The sequence below is a fragment of the Pyxicephalus adspersus genome, chromosome 8 (assembly GCF_032062135.1).
Source record: "Pyxicephalus adspersus chromosome 8, UCB_Pads_2.0, whole genome shotgun sequence".
NCBI classification, from domain to species: domain Eukaryota; kingdom Metazoa; phylum Chordata; class Amphibia; order Anura; family Pyxicephalidae; genus Pyxicephalus; species Pyxicephalus adspersus.
In genome coordinates, this window is record NC_092865.1 from 49,055,402 (window position 1) to 49,074,791 (window position 19,390).

General features: G+C 42.1%; 1 protein-coding gene across 1 annotated transcript in view; it reads right to left on the reverse strand.

Annotated features, from left to right (window-relative positions):
• The window catches only part of SLC6A6 (solute carrier family 6 member 6), a 36,973-nt gene that overhangs the window by 5,613 nt on the left and 11,970 nt on the right, over positions 1 to 19,390 (reverse strand). Inside the window, exons 2-11 of the mRNA XM_072420515.1 lie at positions 17,022 to 17,258; positions 14,875 to 15,009; positions 12,622 to 12,856; positions 6,712 to 6,844; positions 5,961 to 6,095; positions 5,152 to 5,255; positions 4,941 to 5,065; positions 2,359 to 2,471; positions 1,887 to 2,024; positions 618 to 720 (exon numbers count right to left, since the gene is read on the reverse strand). Of these exons, the coding sequence (XP_072276616.1) occupies positions 618 to 720; positions 1,887 to 2,024; positions 2,359 to 2,471; positions 4,941 to 5,065; positions 5,152 to 5,255; positions 5,961 to 6,095; positions 6,712 to 6,844; positions 12,622 to 12,856; positions 14,875 to 15,009; positions 17,022 to 17,250 (1,450 nt within the window). The 5' untranslated portion in view covers positions 17,251 to 17,258. The remainder of the gene's footprint in view (positions 1 to 617; positions 721 to 1,886; positions 2,025 to 2,358; positions 2,472 to 4,940; positions 5,066 to 5,151; positions 5,256 to 5,960; positions 6,096 to 6,711; positions 6,845 to 12,621; positions 12,857 to 14,874; positions 15,010 to 17,021; positions 17,259 to 19,390) is intronic.

Consider the following 19,390-nt stretch of genomic DNA (forward strand, 5'->3'; position numbering starts at 1 on the left):
TGTCCCCAGAGACCACCAAACTCCTTGTACATGCTCTTATCTCTCGTCTGTCCGGGAGAAAATAGCAAATCTCTGGTATTCCACTAACCGACTCTCTCCTCTACAATCTATAATGAATGCTGCAGCCAGACTCATCCATCCTTCCCTCCGCTCCTCTTCTGCTGCCCCCCTTTGTAGATATCTACACTGGCTTCCATTTCACCTTAGAATCAAATTCAAGCTCCTGTATTTTGCCTTCAAATTCCTCCACAGATCTTGCCCAACTTACCTTTCTGACCTGCCTACCTTACCTACTCCCCCAGCCACTCTCTTCACTCCTTCAATGAGCTTCCTGACTCATAACCTCATCACATGCACGGATACAAGACTTCTCTAGAGCTGCCTCAACTCTATGGAATGGTTTTCCGTCCTATTCGGCTTGCTCCTACTGTCTGCTCATTTAAGCCCACAAAACCCATTTTTTTCCAACTTACCTACCTGTCTTCTTCCATCTCTTAAAACCCTCACTACTTACCATCACTCCATATCTCCCCTCCTATTGTGTAACACTTCCCCTACCTCCTAGATTGTAAGCTCTTATGGGCAAGGTCCTCTCCTTCTGTGTCAGTAATACTTACCATAAACCCAGGCTACAGCAATACATTCAAAGAATGCAACCCACAGGAGGCAAACACCACTAGCTGCGTAGTAGTCAAAGAGCTGGAACACGTACATGCCGCCCTGCGGAGACACAAGAGAAGGTTACATGATGAGAGATAAAGAAGATTATAGGACACAAAACCACCCTGTACGTTAAAAAATAGATGCCATGGTCATATTAACTAATTCAGGGTTTATTTTATCTATCATTAGATTACACTTTACCAGAGGGAACTTTAAAACTGCTACTAATTTCCAATTCCCAAAGTGCTTCTAGAAGGGGAGAGGGAATAAATTCTGCATCTCCTTGCTGTTCTAAATGCTGTAATTGAATGGCCACATCAATCTTATGTCACATTGCATTTTTCTCGTTGTGGATGAAGACTGCAGCAGTGTTCTGGTTGTCCCAACAGTTCCAAGGGCATATGGACACTATTGCACTGCAGTTATGCATGTTGGAGCTTTAATTCTGTATGGCACCTTGCCATATTATTGGGCTGCATTAAAGAAATGTACATAGATGAGAATTTGTAACAAGACTTAAACCGGACCTAACCTTAGGATATCATATGACCCGCTGATATAGCATCTTAGAGCTGCCATTTCTCCAGCTAAGATACAAGTTTAGACATTTCTGTTACAGGTTATGTGTATATAGGAACAAGGAAAGTTATATTCTGATTAAACCAAAAGGATGCTAGTGTCACTTTTGCCCCAGTTTTATTTCCCCTATCTATAAACTGCAATATTAAACTAATATGTCTGCTCTTCTGGGATTGGTACAAAGTGCACAGGAGGGAGGTAAAACACTTTCTTGTATGTTGCTCTCTCTCTGTATTGTATGCCTGAGGTGGCCATCTCTAGCTGGCAACTTGCATTGTGTAGCATTTTTGTAGGGGGAGAGCTAAACCCTAGCTAGTGAGGCAGAAACCATGTTTGTTTCCCCTGCACATTTTAGCAATCCTGGGGCCCCATCATTACATTACAAGGTATAATTGTTGGGATGGGGGGTAACAGGTGTGGAGACTGGCTGAAGATTGGGAAATCTGATACTACTGAACTCCCATATAGTTCACCTGCACTTTCCCATTTTCTTTCGGTCTAGTTATTCTGCACTCTGGCTGGAGTTCTGCTTTAGCTCATATAACTCCAAGGACAATCTGTACTGAGGACAAAGCATCTGACTGTTCATACATCAATAAAGAGACACACTAAAAAATGGGCAGCAAAGCTGGCAATCTACTCACTTCTGTGACCATAGTCAACCCCAGAAGATAGCTGAGGAAACACACAATAGCGATGAAGATCTCTCGGCGGTAACCCTTCCGTAGGAAGGACGGGTATAGATCAACTAACGACGTGATCTGTCCTTCAACTTCAACAAACTGTCAGGAGAGATAACAGAGGCTGATGTCATTTTAATGTTATAACCAAAGCACTACATTTTTTTTACATTTTGTGCAGCCACTTTACAGAGCAGGAAGAAAGGTTTGCGATGTGATGCACATGGCTGCCATATCCTCATATATAATACATAGAAACAGATAATAGAAGAAAAACATTCTAATATCTTCTGTACATTAAATTGATACATTTTATATTTCCTAATAGGGAACCCAAAGAGGAAAACATTAGGTATATATCCTTATAATAAAGGCCTAATGCTGTACAATATAACATGTCATGAATGTATCTATTCAATCAGATAAAATTACTTACCTGGCTATCTAATCCAAGCAGCACAAGCATAATGAAGAAGAGAATTGCCCAGAAGGTGGGCAGGGGCATCATGGAGACGGCTTTGGGGTAAGCAATGAATGCCAGGCCAGGACCTAGAATAATATCAGAGGAGGGGAGAGGGGGAGGGAGACACTGAAATTAGCACAGTTCTGTCCATGTTGAAGCATACCCAGCCCAGCCAAGACCTAACTATTCATTATGTGACCAGCAGCGGCTGTGGAACAACATGTCTCAGCACACTATGAGGAGCAGGTCCATGGGACCCACTTCCACCCTTCTTATTCCAAAATGTATTTACTTATTTGCATTTGAGAAATTCTACAAATTTTGCAAGTGAAAGTTGTCACTGTCCCCTACAGCAACCAGACTCCTTTGGTGATTTCCACTAGAAATGGCAGCTGGACTTTAACTAATTGCTGATAGGTGACACTGCCAATTTTCCCAGATGCCATATGGGCTGTGGGTCTATATTTGAAGATCTTGTGCTTGGGATCATACCCTGCCAAGGCTTCCTTCCCATTGCACTGCCTTAAAACCAGCACTGCTTCAGGGAGTCAGACAGTAGCAGCTCCACATATGACAATTAAACATTATGACAGGTACCCTTTCAGAGCACCAGTCATTGAGCGTTTCTTGTACAATCACTGCCAATGCCCAACAGATGCAGCAATCCTCCATCTCCTGGGCTGCACAGTAGCTCCGGGCAGGGATGCTTAATCTACTATTGCTGTACATAAGTCAGTGCTTTGGAACTAGCATGAGGCTCAGGATTTAGACAAAGCTGCATCTGCAGGAGGTGTTAATACAGAAGTTCCCTTCAATATTGTGTGCCTTTAGACCTACAGTCAATAAATATTGTAAGAAGGGAATTCTGCTTTTTAGTTCCTGTCACCGTCAAAAATAATAGGTTGAGTTTGGGACCTAAATATTTTATTAATCTGGAGGTGGAATGACAATATAAAAACTGCCTATACTAAGAAATAATAGCACTGCCACTACATATAATATTGGAATACTTTATGAAAAGTGTTTATACATTAGTAGGATTATGCACACATTTGAATTTATTTAACTGTTCTATTTCTGGTTGGCTTACAGCACTTAATAAAAAACAATAAGTTGGAATATTTCACATTTTGCATCCTTCAAAGCTGTCCATTTTTGTATAAAAGTTCTCCCAGTTATGTGTTGTGCAAACAGCCTAAAAATACATTTGTGCTGCAAAGATCCATGTACTAATGTCTAACTAGCCAGGTCCAGAAATATTGCAATAATATTGATTGTATGATCCAATTTGCTGTCCTGTACAATATTTCTGCAAAACAGCAATTTAGCAAATCAGAAACAGGTAAAAAGCATTAAACCCTCATTGCTGTACAGACGTCATAAGTATTGTGTGAAAGTCTGCTCAGTATTCAGACTTAGAAAATGAATAGGCAGCCATTCAGGATTAATAAGGAGCTGATGGGTATGGCTGCACCATGCTTTTTTATGGTTCTGTCCAACCACCTTTTTATGTTGTATGCAGGATTCTCAGGTGAAAGCAAAAACGATTTCTGGTTGGCTTACAGCACTCAATAAAGTCAGCGCTTAGTGCGAGTTTTGTCATAAATTACGGCTTTAAGCAATGAAACGATTGTTGTTCTGAGGTTTCAGAGCCAGGGGGTATCTGCAGAGTGTCAGACATACAACTCTTTCCTGATCTGACAATATTCCACCATGTCAGGTCACAGCTGTCACCTGTGTATGGTCAACATTCAGGGAAAAAATTTCTGTCCTATCAAAGAGGGCTTCTCTGAAAAGCATTACAAATGAGAAACTTCAACCAAACAAATATCAAGTGAGACTGGTGACATGTTCTCTTTATACTTTCTTGATCATGACTGTTTAATGGTGTGCACTGCAGGAATGTGCAGTGAATCTATCAGGAGGTGCACAATTATTTAGGTATTTGTTGTGCAAAGTGATTTCACTGGGTAATCTGCAATGAGTCCCTGAAGGACTATAGGGGGCTGGCATGTGATTCCCAGCAACATGCAATTTCGGGTGATGCTAAGCATTTAAGTTTGCATATTGACACTTTTTTTTATCAAAAAATAATACACAGGAAATTCTATATGAAAACCCAAACAAAGGAAGAACCCACAGAACCCAGCAGCAACCAATCTGATTCCAGCTGCCATTTTCCTAACATTGCAGAAAGAAAACTAAAACCTGATTGGTTGCCATGGGCAGCAAATATACTGGATATTGTTCATTAAACTATCCACAGGATATTCTCAACCAAACAGATTCTCAGCTGATTGGCTGCAATGCAGCAAGATGGACTGTCTGAGAATCTCTTAGCTGCTCCTTTGTTTTGGTTTTCATAAATTATTTTGGTATTTTTTGCAGATCAAGCTAAAGGCTATGGGAAGGCCAACTGGGTGTAGTAAAGATTCTGTATTGCCCCTATCAGCTGGGTACTATATTTAGAATGGGAAACCTACAGCTCTCATTTATTTGCTTCTACACAGGTGAGAGCTCATTGTGTGACCGCCTCACCATTCGTCATACAATACCTGACTCTGCCACATCTGCAATGTCCACCCCTTGCTCTTGTGCCATGAAGCCCAGGACGGAAAAAATTGCGAAGCCAGACACAAAACTGGTACCACTGTTGAGGCATCCCAGCAGCATACAGTCCCTATGTCACACACATGTCACGGAGCAGTGTTAATGACCAAAAACAGAACCCTGCAGACCTCCCAACCCCCCTGACCGACAACTTGCCTATAGCAGTTGTACTTGTACTTGTTGTAGCTCCCCAAGGACGTCATGGCTCCCAGGCAGATAGCGTAGGAGAAGAAGATCTGGGTGCCGGCATCAATCCAGACCTTTTAGGGACAGGGGACAAGAGAGGAGGATAAGGGGCAAAAGTGACATGTACTAAATATAACATCAAAGTATAGTTGAATGTGGAATGAAGAAGCATATTTCCCCACAGTACAGAGAGAATTCATTATATGACCTAGTGTTTGTATGAACCTAAAATTTTCTATATAGCCAAAATGATATGGACACCTGACCATCACACCTATGTTAGATCCTTAAAACATTCCATTCCCAAACAATGGACATCCACAGCTGCATTTACCCCCAAACACCACTGACATCACCTTTGCATCTATATCTGCCAACGCTTTATAGGGAAGGTTTTTCACAGAGTCTTGGAATCTCTGGGGGAATTTTTGCCCATTCACCAAAAAGAGCATTAGTAAGGTCAGGTATGAATGCTGGATGAGAAGACCTGGTTTCCAATTGGAATTTCCATAGATGTTCAGTAGGGTTGAGGTCAGAGCTCTGTGCAGGACACTCCAGACTGATGACCCCATGTCTTTATGGAGCTGGCTTTGTACACAGGGGCACAGTCATGCCAGGATAAGGTATTCAACAAATTATTACCACACAAGGGTGAAAAATCATATCACACACACACACACACACTCTCTTTTACCTAACACATCTGGAAATGCATGTTTAATGACCATTTAAGTTAATATTAGGTTAAACATCAGACACAAAGAAAAGGTTGTCCTCACCTGTGGATCACTAAGTCGGGTTATGTCTGGGTACAGGTAGAATTTGATCCCTTCTGCGGCTCCTGGCAGGGTGACTCCACGGATCAGTAACACAAGAAGCATGAGGAAGGGGAAAGTGGCTGTGAAATACACCACCTAGAGCAAAAACAGAAGACAGAATTGTCTTTATTATTCTCAGGTTACATATGAGTGAACATGGCAACCGTTATACAGAATCGCAGAGACTCCCAGACAGGACTGGAGGTTACCAGGCTTGGTCTGCCGGAAATGGTGCCAGTTTTAGAGAAGAGCACATTCTTAAAGCTGGCCATTGGCAGTGTCTAACACTGGATGGTAGACTTGGCTGTGACTGGTAGGGACCCCTTTTTGGAGTTTCCATAAATCAGCATCATTAGTTTCCATGTAGGTTGGCAAACCATCAGAAACTGATTTCAAACTGTGAACAAAGGGAACCAAGAACTCTTGGACTTAGCCCTGTCCACCTATCATACCCCAAGTGCAATAGGTCTGCCTTGGAAACCAATATAGTGCCCTCAACTGATGGTGTGATGGGCTTAACCCCAAAATTGGAAAAATCAAAACCTTGCTAACAAAGTGAAACCAGATTTAAAGGGCTGCTCAGGGAATGCTTTTTCCAGCTAATAAAAGGTAGGAGCAGGAAAGTTCCAACTTTTATGGCTGTCAAGGTTCATATCAACCACTACCCTATGCCACTTATTAATAAAGCCAATGACAGCAGGGTTCCTCTTACCTTTCCTGTAGAACGGACACCTTTCCAGATACAGAAGAAGCAAATGACCCAGGTGAGGAGCAAACACAGCGCCAGGTCCCACTTCACCACCCCAACGTCATCTATTCCCTTTGATAAGCTAAGAACTTTGCGCCTGAGGAAGGAAAGGAAAAGCAGAGGATTACAAAATGAGCACTCATCATCCACATGCAGACTGCAGTATTAGTAAGCCAATCACCAGCTAGACCAAGGGGACACAGAACAGACCTTTGAAGCAAAATTAATCTTTTGGTTATTGGAAAGCTCTGCAGACAAAGCAAACGTAATGTAAGCCAGTACAACTGCTTCGTAATGCCCAGATCCCCAGAACAGTATCTGTTGCTAAAAAAGTTTCCTCAACACTTCTTGTGTACAACTACAACAAGGTGCTTTTTTGGTCTTGTATACTTTTTTTAGGTGATGCAAACTAGATTTTAACAGAAAGCAATATAAGGCTTGTTTAAAGGGATTTGCAGTTGTTTCTGGCCAGTTGACAGCCTGAAAGACGATGATCACTTGCCACCGTTGTGCTCCTTTTAATCAAATAAGCTGGCCTGATGGGCAGTCAGCAGACATTCATCAACCGCCCTGGTGAATCCTGCATAGCCCAGATGCTGCTTGAATTATCAGGCAGCCAGTTGCAGTTAGGTGGAGCTGTCAAGTCTGTTAACCGTGCAGCATCACCACCCTCCATGTGAACAAGCAATCACTTATTCAGAACATCATAAACATGTGCAGTAACAAAGTCAAACCTCTACAAGAGTCATTTTGTAAGGATTAGGCAATGTTACTCTTTGGCTTCCTAAGAGATGAGCGCTGACCCTTAACCGCGGTATTTGGGTTTCATTCCGCAGCTAAAATTTTGGCAAACAAATTACCAGACAAATGCCAAGAATATCTGGCAAACAGCCAGAGGAGCTAAAAAAACTCCCAAGCATTAGGATGGAACATAGAAGATAATTGACCTAAAAATAAACACTATTAAATGGAAAAATGCAAAAACATGCTGTGCTGCCACCGTTTTTCCCCATACTGGAAAGTAACAGAACTTAAATATTTAATAGAGCTTCGTATTAGCGGTCAATCTGAAATAGTTACATTACCTACATACAAGAAAAATATTACATTCTGGTAACTGTATGGAGTTCACACCCGGCATGAGTGTATTCAAAATAAATATATATTTACTTATATTCTTCCTAATATTATTTACTTGCAGACTGAGTGACAGGTACATGGTTTGGGGCAATTAATGAGCACTGCTGGAGGTGCTTACAAATGGTCAGCTTTTAGTTGTGTGGTTTTCACCTTTTTTCCCAAAAGAGAAGAGAAAAACTGTTAATGCTAGAGACTGATTGCATCTAATACACTGATGAGCCACGATGTTAAAACCATCTAATATTGTTCAGGTCCCTCTTTTGCTACCAAATTGGCTTTTATTGATCAAATCAAGGACTACACAAGACCTCTGAAGGGTCCCCTAAGGTGTCCAGCAAAGACGTAAGCAGCAGGTCAAACTGCTTCCCACATGGCCATCCGCATGATTTAAAAGTGAATGTGATTCATCAGACCAGGCTTCCTTCTTTCATTGCTCCATGGTCCGGTTCTGATGTTCACTGTAGGTGCTTTTACAGTGGACAGGGGTCAGCATGGACTCTCTGACTAGCGTGCATCTACTGACCATTTTGCCTCCTTCAGGAGCCAGGTGTCATTTCTAAACACGAGCACAGAAGATTGGAGAGCCTCTATGGTATCCTAATAACTGGGTTGACATTTTTGCTCTGTTAGGGAAAGAATATACCTAAATAGCATCACCCACAGCTATCCCCGAGAAGTGAGGCTGCACTAGTATACCAGCACAAGAGCAGTGTTCTCCCCAGACCCGTTAGCCAGGCACACCACCTGGCACTTTTCAGTAACCACCTGGCTGAGTCGCAAAATAGGGGCTACCACCCACCTACAATTTCTTCCCAACCAGCATAAAAAAATTTCTCGGTTCAACACTGAAGAGTGTATAAGGCTTTCAGATTGTTGAGGTCTCTGCACCAACCCTTTCAGGAGCCACCAAGACCTACCTTACAATTCAGCCATCTTGTTGGAGAAGGCAAAGCATGGGTATTTCCCTTTACTCTCATATTTTTTCTTATTCACACATTTCCAAATAATAAGGAAATGTGCGTTTCCTTTTGGTCTTCATACAGCACACAGCCCAGACCTTGCCCAGCCATTACCAAGCAGCTGGAGATGTAACCTTACAGTTAAAGTTTAAATAATGCAACTCTTGTGAAGTCAATCATTTACATTTCTAATTTCAAACTTTTCAAAGCTGCAGCAGAACAAGAGGGATTATGGATTGAAAGCTCTACAAATCTCAGTGAATCTATTTTAGATCTAAAGCACTTATCTCATAGGACACAGAGACGCCCTGGTCATCTGAAAAACCCAGATGGCATCCAGCTGGCTTTTATTAATATCTTTGAGCTTTATATAAGGTAATACAGTGAAGAAGGGGCGGGGGGGGGGGGGGTCAGGAGAGTCCCTTCAAAAGAATCTGTCCTAATGCATTTACTAAGGGTGACATTCAGGGACTATTCACACTTTACCTTGCAATAACAGGCATTAAAACCCAACTAAATATTTAGGTGTTTTAAAACAAAAGCCATTCAAAGAAATAGAGTTTGATTTCTATAAAAAACAGCCACAACCTGAATAGAAGAGGCTGAGCCATGCCAGGGCCCTTACTCTTGGTGTGGCAGAAGTAGTCTCTGCATTGAGGTCGGACATGTCAGAGCAGAAGCTCCTTCCGATCAGCAAAACTCCTTCTCCCTGCTAATCGGAGATCTGGAGCTCTAAAAGAGAGTAATACAGATTAGGAAACAAGCCACCAGTCTATAAACCAATACAACATATTGATTTGTAAATGTTTCCTATTTACAAATCCTTTTATATTGTTGGCTCACTCTATTCAAGAAAGAAAAAATGAAAAAAAATTGAAGATCTTCCTGCCTGCAATTTGTAGATTACAGTTTTTCAGCACAGCGCCCCATGCAGTACGTCAGTGACTTTACACTAGGGACAGGCACACTGCCTGGTTTCTGATCAGATGATCGCGGGTTCAGCTATCACATGACGATTACCGGGCTTTGTTTGTGGTTGTCACAGACAGCTGACGATGGTATTCCCTTTCTGTGCACTACTGGAGGGTAAAAAAATTAAAAATACCAAAAGGTACAATCAAAATCTTTTGATTATTTTGTTTTGAGTTTTTTTCAGGTTAACAGACGCATACGGGTGACGCTGAATCTGGTCTGAACATGAAAGAGAACTTGTTGTCGCTGACATCTGATTATGAAAGGTCTAAGCACATGATAGCATTTTGCGTGTATGGGGGGGGTGCAATAATTTTGCACACAGAGACAGAAGGGAATGCACAGCAATCCTCCATATGTGTCAGATATCTTATAGCTCTATCACATAGGTACTTGATTTTAAGCGCAAAGGTCTTTTAAAGCGTCCAGCTACTATCTCCCTGCACAGTTACACAAGACTCGGCTTGGCATGAGAAGAAAGATGAGAGACGAGTCATGTTTTGCAGGTGCCAAACTGGCACATAAGTGGGTTGCCAGAGTCAATGCGGGACACAGCAGTCAATAATTAACGGGCAGTATAAATACAGATTCTACAAGGGACATAGCAAGCAAGAGCTTTGAGCGCAGCTACAATAATATAAATAGGAGGTCAAGACAGGGACAATCTACTAATGGCACCAAAGCCCAGCAGGCCACAAAAATTCTCAAAAGTTTCTGCCTAAACAGGGTTTGTGCAAGTCTCAGGGCTCATTCAGACATGGCTAATAGTAAAACCTTTTAAATCTTTCACTGCCTGGTCTAACCTCACATTTTTAAAGTCCCCTAGCCAAACCCTTATTGGACTATTTTTCACTTAACACATTGAAAATGTGTAAATTTGTATATTTCTGAATATACAGAATGTGTAAAGGATGGACGGAGCCATTGATTTTGTATGTCCCACAAAAGCATTGGTCAGACGACATCTGGATTATGCAGTCCAGTTTTGGGCATGTTAACAAAAAGGACATTGTGGAATTGGAGGGAGTGCAGAGAAGGGTAACTAAACTAATAAAAGGAATGGAGGAGCTCAGCTATGAGGAGAGATTAGCTGAACTGAATCTATTCTGCCTTGAGAAGAGACGTATAAGGGGGGATATGATCACTCTGTAAAAATATATAAATGGTCCATATAGAGAACTCTCTTCCCAACTATTCACGTTAAAGTCATTACAAAGGACAAGAGGGCACACTTTGCATCTGGAGGAAAAGAAGTTTAAGCTCCGGATAAGGAAGGGATTCTTCACTGTAAGGTCTGTGAAAATGTGGAATCGGTTCCCTCAGGAAGTAGTCTCAGCGAATTGTATAGATTGCTTTAGAAAAAAGCTGGATGCTTTTCTAGAAGCACAGAATATACCTGGATATTAAAGCTTTAAAATAAAGATAACAGACTGCTGATCCAAGGAACAACCAATTGCCTCATGGAATCAGTAAATAATGTTTTTCTCCTGTTGGAGAAAATTCAACTAGGATTTACAGGGGTTTTTGCCTTCCTCTGGATCAGCTATGTCTATAGGGCTTTTATCTGGGATATGTTTATTTCCCTAGTGGTTGAACCTGATTCACTTATGTCTTTTTTCAACCAATGTAACAATAGTTGTACATTTGTTGATCAAAGCTATTGTCTCAAAAATTTCTTCAAAATCATTAAAAACGCATATATCATGCAACATAAAAAAATTGCAATTACTAGCTTTGTATTTCCACAGGATCTCAGCTATCAAAATATATAAATAATGTTTGGAGAGTTTTCAAGAAGTGTAAGCCTAAAATCGATATTTTTAAGGTATACATCAATTTTGAAATCAATGCTCTGACTACTTACGGTTCATGATGTATTGGTATTTTTTGATAACTTGTCTTTTATGTATCCTTTCTTTTCTTTTTGGAAACATTCATAAATGGATTTGGGTTTGTAAACAATATCACTCATGGTAGTCTGGGGTATAGAGGTGCCAGAAGACATGCAGCTTGGCATGGGAGGGAGGCAGAAAGAAGAGCAGCTTGACAGCAAAATGAGGCCAGGAAAGAGGCAGCCCTATGGGGCAAGGTGGAAAGAAGAGGAGAGGCATGACAGAGAAAGGGTGCTGGAGGTTTCTGCACCAGCAGACTGGGAGACGGAGTAGACTTAGGACGTGTAGCCTAGACAGCAGCAGCTTGACAGAGCTCTGGGACACCATCAGCTTCAGCAATGAAGCCTGAGCATGTTCAGCACCAGGAGGCTGGGATATGAAGCTGCCTGGTGCCCTGGAGAGGAGCAGGGGAATAGGGTTTGAACTAGAAGCAGCTTCAGTTGCTGATGCACCAGGAATGACAAGAACACTTGCAGTAAGCCTTCAGCATGAGATCAGAAGCCATTCAGATGCCAGATTACATCCACACAACTGGGCAGCAATCGCCACCTATACCTGTGTTTTTGGATGTGATCGTCTGCTTGTGACCTTCCATTCCCAGGAACCATCTGAGTGTAAGATCAGAATCATACAGGATGCAAAGTCACCTAGCTGCAAGCATTTCTGTTCCTCCGAAAGAGTTAAATCATATTACATCAATGCATGTACCAGTATACAGTATGTTGCAAACCCCACACCTGACTTATCTCCATTGCAGGATACTACAGTATAGTGTTTCCAAAAGGAGAAATAAAAATATGACAGAGGTCCTAAACCTTACTGCATCTAAGTTGTGTAATATCACAGCTATCTTGTGTCAGCAGGAACACAGCACACAAAACACACAAACATGGAGTCATCACACATCTTACTCCCAGAACTCTGTGACGGGGGAGGTGAAGTTGCTGGAGTTCAGCGCCAGCCACATTGTCCGGTTCTTCCGGAAAGTGTCTTCCACGCAGTTCTCTGTGTTCCACATCTGGTGGCATAGGGCCCATGGCAGCTGGCTCTGGAAGGACTGGAATAGATAATAGACGCCCCAAGCCAGGATGACAATGTAGTAGACGTTCAGGAGGGACACGATGACGATAGAGGCATAGCCGATTCCTGGAAAAGGAGAGAAAAATCTATCAGCTGTGGCAATGCTCTCTGCTCTTATGGATAACATGGTTTACAAGTGCTACAAACTAACAAAGCAAGCACAGTGTATTTCAAGATCAACTTTTTTTCACCTATATGTTGTTATTGGCTGCAAACGTTAAAACTGTCTACCTGCCCACTGCAGCATGAATGCAGTAACCGCTGCATTAACTGCCCATTGGAAAAGTTGCCCATAGACATAAACCATCACTATTCTACCATAAAAGTGCTTGTTCAGGCAGTTCCTGTTATGGGGTCACCACCTTTTTTTTGTTCCAGCTTTGATACCCTGGGCTAAGCATGAGCTAACACACGGTGTACAATCATGGTGCGCCATTGTAATGATCAGTCAGCCAGTGCAAACCAACAATGATGACAAGACGATTTTTTACCTAAAAAATACAATATTTGTGATATTCTAGCAAACTGAATGTTCTATTGATTTTAAATATAATAAAGTCGCATGGTATTAGATTGCTAGTAACAATGCACTGATACATGAGAAGCGCTGTGTTTCCCGCCATGACAGCCCTCTTGTTACTTCTTAGCTCAATTTGGAGGACATGGAGCAGCTGTGGACATGCAATCCCCTCTGTGTAATGTCCTCCTGGCGTGGCTAAAGGCGATGTAATATTACACTGATTTCAATGTATTACGGGGGAGTACGTTATGGACGGTTACATAACACTTCATTCCTCTGAGTTCTCCCTACGCTGCTGTACAAATAACACATTAGCAAAGATGATAAATCAGGTCTAAACCCTCAGTAAAGTCCACCTTAGGTTTTCACCCCAACCAGCTGCCCTGAGATGCAAAAAAGCAGTAAACATCCCATTGTAGGTCTGGGCGCCTGGCACAGCTGGGTTAGGGTCACCTATCTGCTTACCTTCGGCCAGTGACTAGATCTGCTTCAATGTAGACCTAACACCATACAACAGTCCCTCTCTCATTAACCCCAAAGGAACGCTTGAACTAATTTTTAGAGGAAATGCTTGCTATTATTGATTAATCAAAGGTTAGAGGATGGCAACCTCCAATGGTAGTCAAGATTCACACCCAGATAGAAAAAAGGTCATTGTTGGCATGCTGCAGGATGTACCATGTGACACTGAATTTGCAGCTATGCAGGCACTATTAGATGGGAGGTCAATCAGTCACAGCTCAGGGTACAGAGTGCAACACCTTGAGGAACCCCAGGTTGAGAATGGCTGCTTTGCTGCTCCAAGAAGGGAGTGCTGAATACAGAACATAGGAGTTCCACACAGGCTTCAGCAAGTAATTAGAGCTAGCTGATGAAGAATCCTGTTTTATTTTAAATACCTATATAAAATATCTTATTTTTTTATCCCAGGATTAATTGTACAGATGATTGGTTGAAATGCACTAACACCTGGCTTTCCTCTTCCATCAGTTTACAACTGATGACCAATGGATTCTGTCCATAGCTCTCTATTCGGTGCCCACATCTCAATACCCTCTACCCTGCTGCCCTCACCCGCACTGCAGCGGTGATAAGCCATCAGGCGCTCCCCATCTGTCTGCCTGACACACTTCTCTTGCCCTTGATTAGTTTTATAACCCGGCACCATCTGGAAAGTACAGACGGAAAAAAGTTCCAACTTCTGACCTCAAGGGTTCGGCAGGACATTAAATGTTCTCTCCGCTGTCAGAGCAGGCAGGTCAAATCTGAAGCAGATGTGTCCTTCAAATTTGACCCGTCATTAAAATTTACACATTGCATGAATGAATCACATTGCATCACATTTCTATTACATCATCAAACAAGATGATATTTCTGATTATGCAGTCAAAAAACTGCTGCTACCTCATGTGACCCATAGCCTAAAATGTAAAGATTGCTCTATGATATACGAGTGCTGAAATGGATAAATTGTGAAATGACATTGATAAGATTTCCATCCATTAGCTGACCCCTCTATATGCCAGCTGAACCCTCTATATGCTATCATAAGTGCTGGCCTTACCAGTAAAGATGGGGCAAATCTTCTCCCAGCAGGTGATACCACCTTCAGATGTGTACTGCCCCAGAACCACCTCCAGGAAGAACACAGGTAAACCGCCCCCGAACAGAAAGATGAAATATGGGATGAGAAAAGCACCTGCAAGGGAAAAAGCAGAAGATCATCAACGGGATGAACTTTATACCTTTATCAATAAATCACCTTAAAGGGCCAGGCCAACCAAAAGAGATATTTTTTAGGTGGATTCTGCTGGAGGCACACAATAGCTTTTTACTTCCTGCAGTGGACTCCCTGACATATTTTTTTCAGCTTTACTCCTGCCCACTGTGGAGTATTCCCACACCTCTCATTGGTCCTGCTCCATTCCTCAGAATGTACATCATGTGACCAAATGTTGTTGGATGTCCATCCATCAGTTGGATATCTGGTCATTGCACATGTTATATGGACTCCCAACTTTGTGGCCACAGTTTGGGCCCTGTTCTGTTCCACCAAAACTATGCCCTGATGTACAAAATCAGCTGCATAGAGACTTTTTATAATGAATCTAGATGACCCTAAGGGGTGTCCTGCATAGAGCTCAGACTTCAACCCTAATTAACCCTTAGAGCTGGATTGAAATGCCAATTATGAGCCAGGTCATTTCACCCAATATCAGTACCTATATAAGGAGTAAAGAGGTGCACTCCAAACAGAGATCATTCACAATTCACTGACCAGTGCAATAATCTGCAGCTGACCTCCTGGAGACCTACTTAAAGAAAGCCTTTAGTGTTGAGTACAGGAAGGAAAAGCAGACCCGTCAGATTTTTATAGCTTGAAAGTGTCCTGGGGACCCCTTTGTATTGTTTCATATGTTACCCTGCCATGTGCTAGTTTCAAACAGACTTGGGCAGCCCCATTGTTGAATTTGTGAACTGGGTACAGTCACAATAGAAGTCCTCAGCTGTCTTGCAGAGGTGTGTTACTGTACCTTTTAAGGGGGTGGTGGCTGCTTCCAGGAGGGCTTTCCCTATGTCTTGCTCGTTTGCATTGAAGAGTGACAACCTGGGCTCATAAGAACTGGAATAAATGATTCTTGCCACTTAGGACATCTAGTGGTGGAAAAAAGTACTGCAGGCGAGAGCTCAGAATTGAGCTAAAAGCGTACCTAAACTCAGAAATTTCACATTACATAAAAGGGTAAAAAACCCTTTAATGTAAAGTAAAAATTGTCGATCGCCTAGGCAATCGAGAATAAATGGGAACGCTCCTGCGTCGGGTGACTTAGGAAAAAGAACCAGGAAGAGAAGGCGAAGATTGGCCGCTCTGAGACGGATTCCAGGACGATATGGGACCTGATGGAAAACACCTCCCAATGGATCAAACTGCCTTGCGGGATTGAAGGTAAGTGTATTTTTGTTTTTTGTTTTAGGCACTTTCAGTTTAGTTCCTCTTTAGGCTTTGAAACAAAATAGGCTTTTCCTTTATTTCCTTCCCCACTTTTTCCAAAAATGTTTTTAAAAGTTTCTGATTTACAATAACTTTACCTCTCCAGCAACTATAAAAAAAATCCAGAAATATCAGTTGTAGGTGAGCCGACCCTTAAAGTGCTGATGGTACTGAGCCAAAATTACTTCCGCTACAAGTCCCAGATAGTTCTTGATGACAGCTCAGTGAATGATTACAGGTCCAGAGTGGTTTGGCTGCTCAGATCGCAGCTCCGGTCCAAAGTAAAACCAGAACAAGGAGCTGTTAAGATTACTAAATATAATGAGAAGGATGGTCTCCATTCTGGGTACACAAAAACAGATACAAAGTATTCAAAGCTGAACTCCAGACTGATAAATTATTGCAGCTCTTCATTAATTGATACACCAACCTCTCGCAGAGCTTTGATTAAGAAAGAGAAGCAGCACGAGGAGCCATTTGGATGTCACTGCATGCACATGAAAAAGGCTGTGTTGTCCTTTTCAATGTCCTACAGGCTGGGGCACCTATAATTCAGTTTGTATGTGGTCATAGTTTAAAAACCAACACCATAGAGTCTTCTATAGAAGAGGGAAAAGTTCTTCTCTACTGGACTACAAAAAGTCTCCACATTATGTTATGGTAATAAGGAGAGTTCTGTAGTCCAGCAGAGGACTAGAAGACACCCATGACACACTCACCTCCGCCGTTCTTGTAGCAGAGGTAAGGGAATCGCCAGACGTTCCCAAGGCCAATGAAGCCACCAGCTACAGACAGCACAAAGTCGATCTTGCTTGCCCATTTCTCCCTCTGGGGCGGTTTGCCATCAGCCTCGTCCTCCGGCCGGGTGCCTGGGCTCTTTCCGGGGGACGGCTTCAGGATGTCTTTGTGGAAGTCCTTCAAATACTGCAACTTCTCCTTGTTGGACATCTTGATTCCTGTAAGATAGAATGAAGGTAAAGGTTAACAGAAGAACCCCGGAAAAGGGGGGTCTGGGGCAACCAAAACCATTTCAAGCCTCATGAGTAGTTCATGGGGATTCAGCAAACTCTCTAAGGTTCACTACTGAATAAGATATAAGACAAGATCTTTGTTGTATGCCCTCGACACCCACACACAGAATAAAGTAAAATGAGATGAATGTTGTCACCCTGTGAAGATAATGGTAATGATGAGGTCTGATGACATCCACAGATACATTCACCTTCCCCCATTAAATATCTCTGCATCCTGAATCTTCTGACCACAGTGAACATTGGACCATTGGTGTAGGCGTCTGTACAAATTTCCAGGAAGTGAAAATATGGACTGCAAACCACAAGGTAAAGGAGAACCTTGTTACAAAATCAGCCATTGTGGCTGGGGGCCAAGGTGAATCATTCGGACGATGAATATTCACCGGGAGAGGAATTTAAAAGGAAGTCACATGGATAAGTAAATGTCCACTGTTTGTGCTATGGATAAAGGTGTATACCCCAGTTGTAATACTTATCTTTGCTGCACTAAATCACTGATCTCGAACAAGCATGCAGCTAGTGAAATCTAAATCAGTGTGTACTGCAAATTTGCATCTAGTTTATAAATCGCTTACTGGTAAAGGGAGGATGAGGATGACAGCTGCAGAAGAACACGTACTCTATGATAGCTTCCATATATTTATTATCACAGAGCACAGGTTACAGGTACACAGCTACTGCCACCATATACGTCGGATTGTGAGTAAATATGGCAACTTGAGTTATATCTTTCATCTGATGCGTAGCCTCAGGAGACGGTCAGACACTTCACACATACTACAGGTGATGGTCTGACTGCAGACAGAAGCAGACTGCAGATAAGATACAGGGGACAGTCAGAGACTGCAGACCTACTACAAGAGAGGGTCAGAGACTGCAGACGTACTGTACTACAGGAGAGGGTCAGAGAGTACAGTTGTACTGTACTACAGGAGACAGTCAGAGACTGCAGACCTAGTACTACAGGAGATGGTTAGAGACTGCAGTTACACCACAGAAGACTGTAAACATTCTGTAAATGGTGTACCCTTAAAGTCACACCACATTTAATGCATTAAGGTCAGGGAGGAAAAAAATGCAAAAATTGGCAGAAGTTTAAATTAAACAAATGTTTCAGTTACTAGACCAAAGTTTAAAGAAAATCTTCCCTCTTTGCCTCTTTCTAGATAAGGAAAACCCTGATCCCTGGCTGCTGAGAGGGCTGGACGGGAAGTACCAAAATGCATAGGTTGGGCACCTGGGCTCTAAGTGGTGCTGTATCCCATGTGAAATGATGTTTTTTTGCTCTCTGTGCCTTTCTGTATCAGTGACGCCCACATCTAGCCCTATTCCTATACAGGCATCAAAGGGACAGGAAGTGAGGGTAAATCTGTACAATGAGGTTGCAGACAGGAAAGACAATATTAACTTTCTCTGTTCTTCCTGAAAGAAATAAAAGATTTCTGGGTGTCAATTACATCCTTTTCCAGCAGCTTGGTTTGGGGTTTCCGGCAGTCTGTATTTACTCACCCGTCCCAAAATCATCAGAAATTGATAGTTAGACAGCCAATTAGTCCAGCCATTACAAGCCACATAGTAGGTTAGGTTGAAAAAAAGTCCATCAAGTTCCACTAGTGAAACAAACCTATCCCAGATAAAATCCTATAAGACATAGTTGGTCAAGAGGGAGGCAAAAAAAAACCCTGATACAATTTGCTTGTTGTATTTGCTGGTACAACAGGGGAAAAAACTCCTTCCTGATTCCATGAGGCAATCGGATGTTCCCTGGATCAACAGTCACTGGTATTTTTACTTTAAAGCCTTAATACCGTTATATTCTGTGCTTCTAGAAAAACATCCAACTTTTTCTTAAAGCAATCTATAGTAGTTGCTGAAACTACTTCCTGAGGGAGCCGATTCCACATTTTCAAAGACCTTAAAGTGAAGAATCCCTTCCTTATCCGGAGCTAAAACTTCTTTTCCTCCAGACGCAAAGAGTGCCCACTTGTTCTTTGTAATGATCTCAAAGTGAATAATGGGGAAGAGAGTTCTCTATATGGAGCGTTTATTTATTT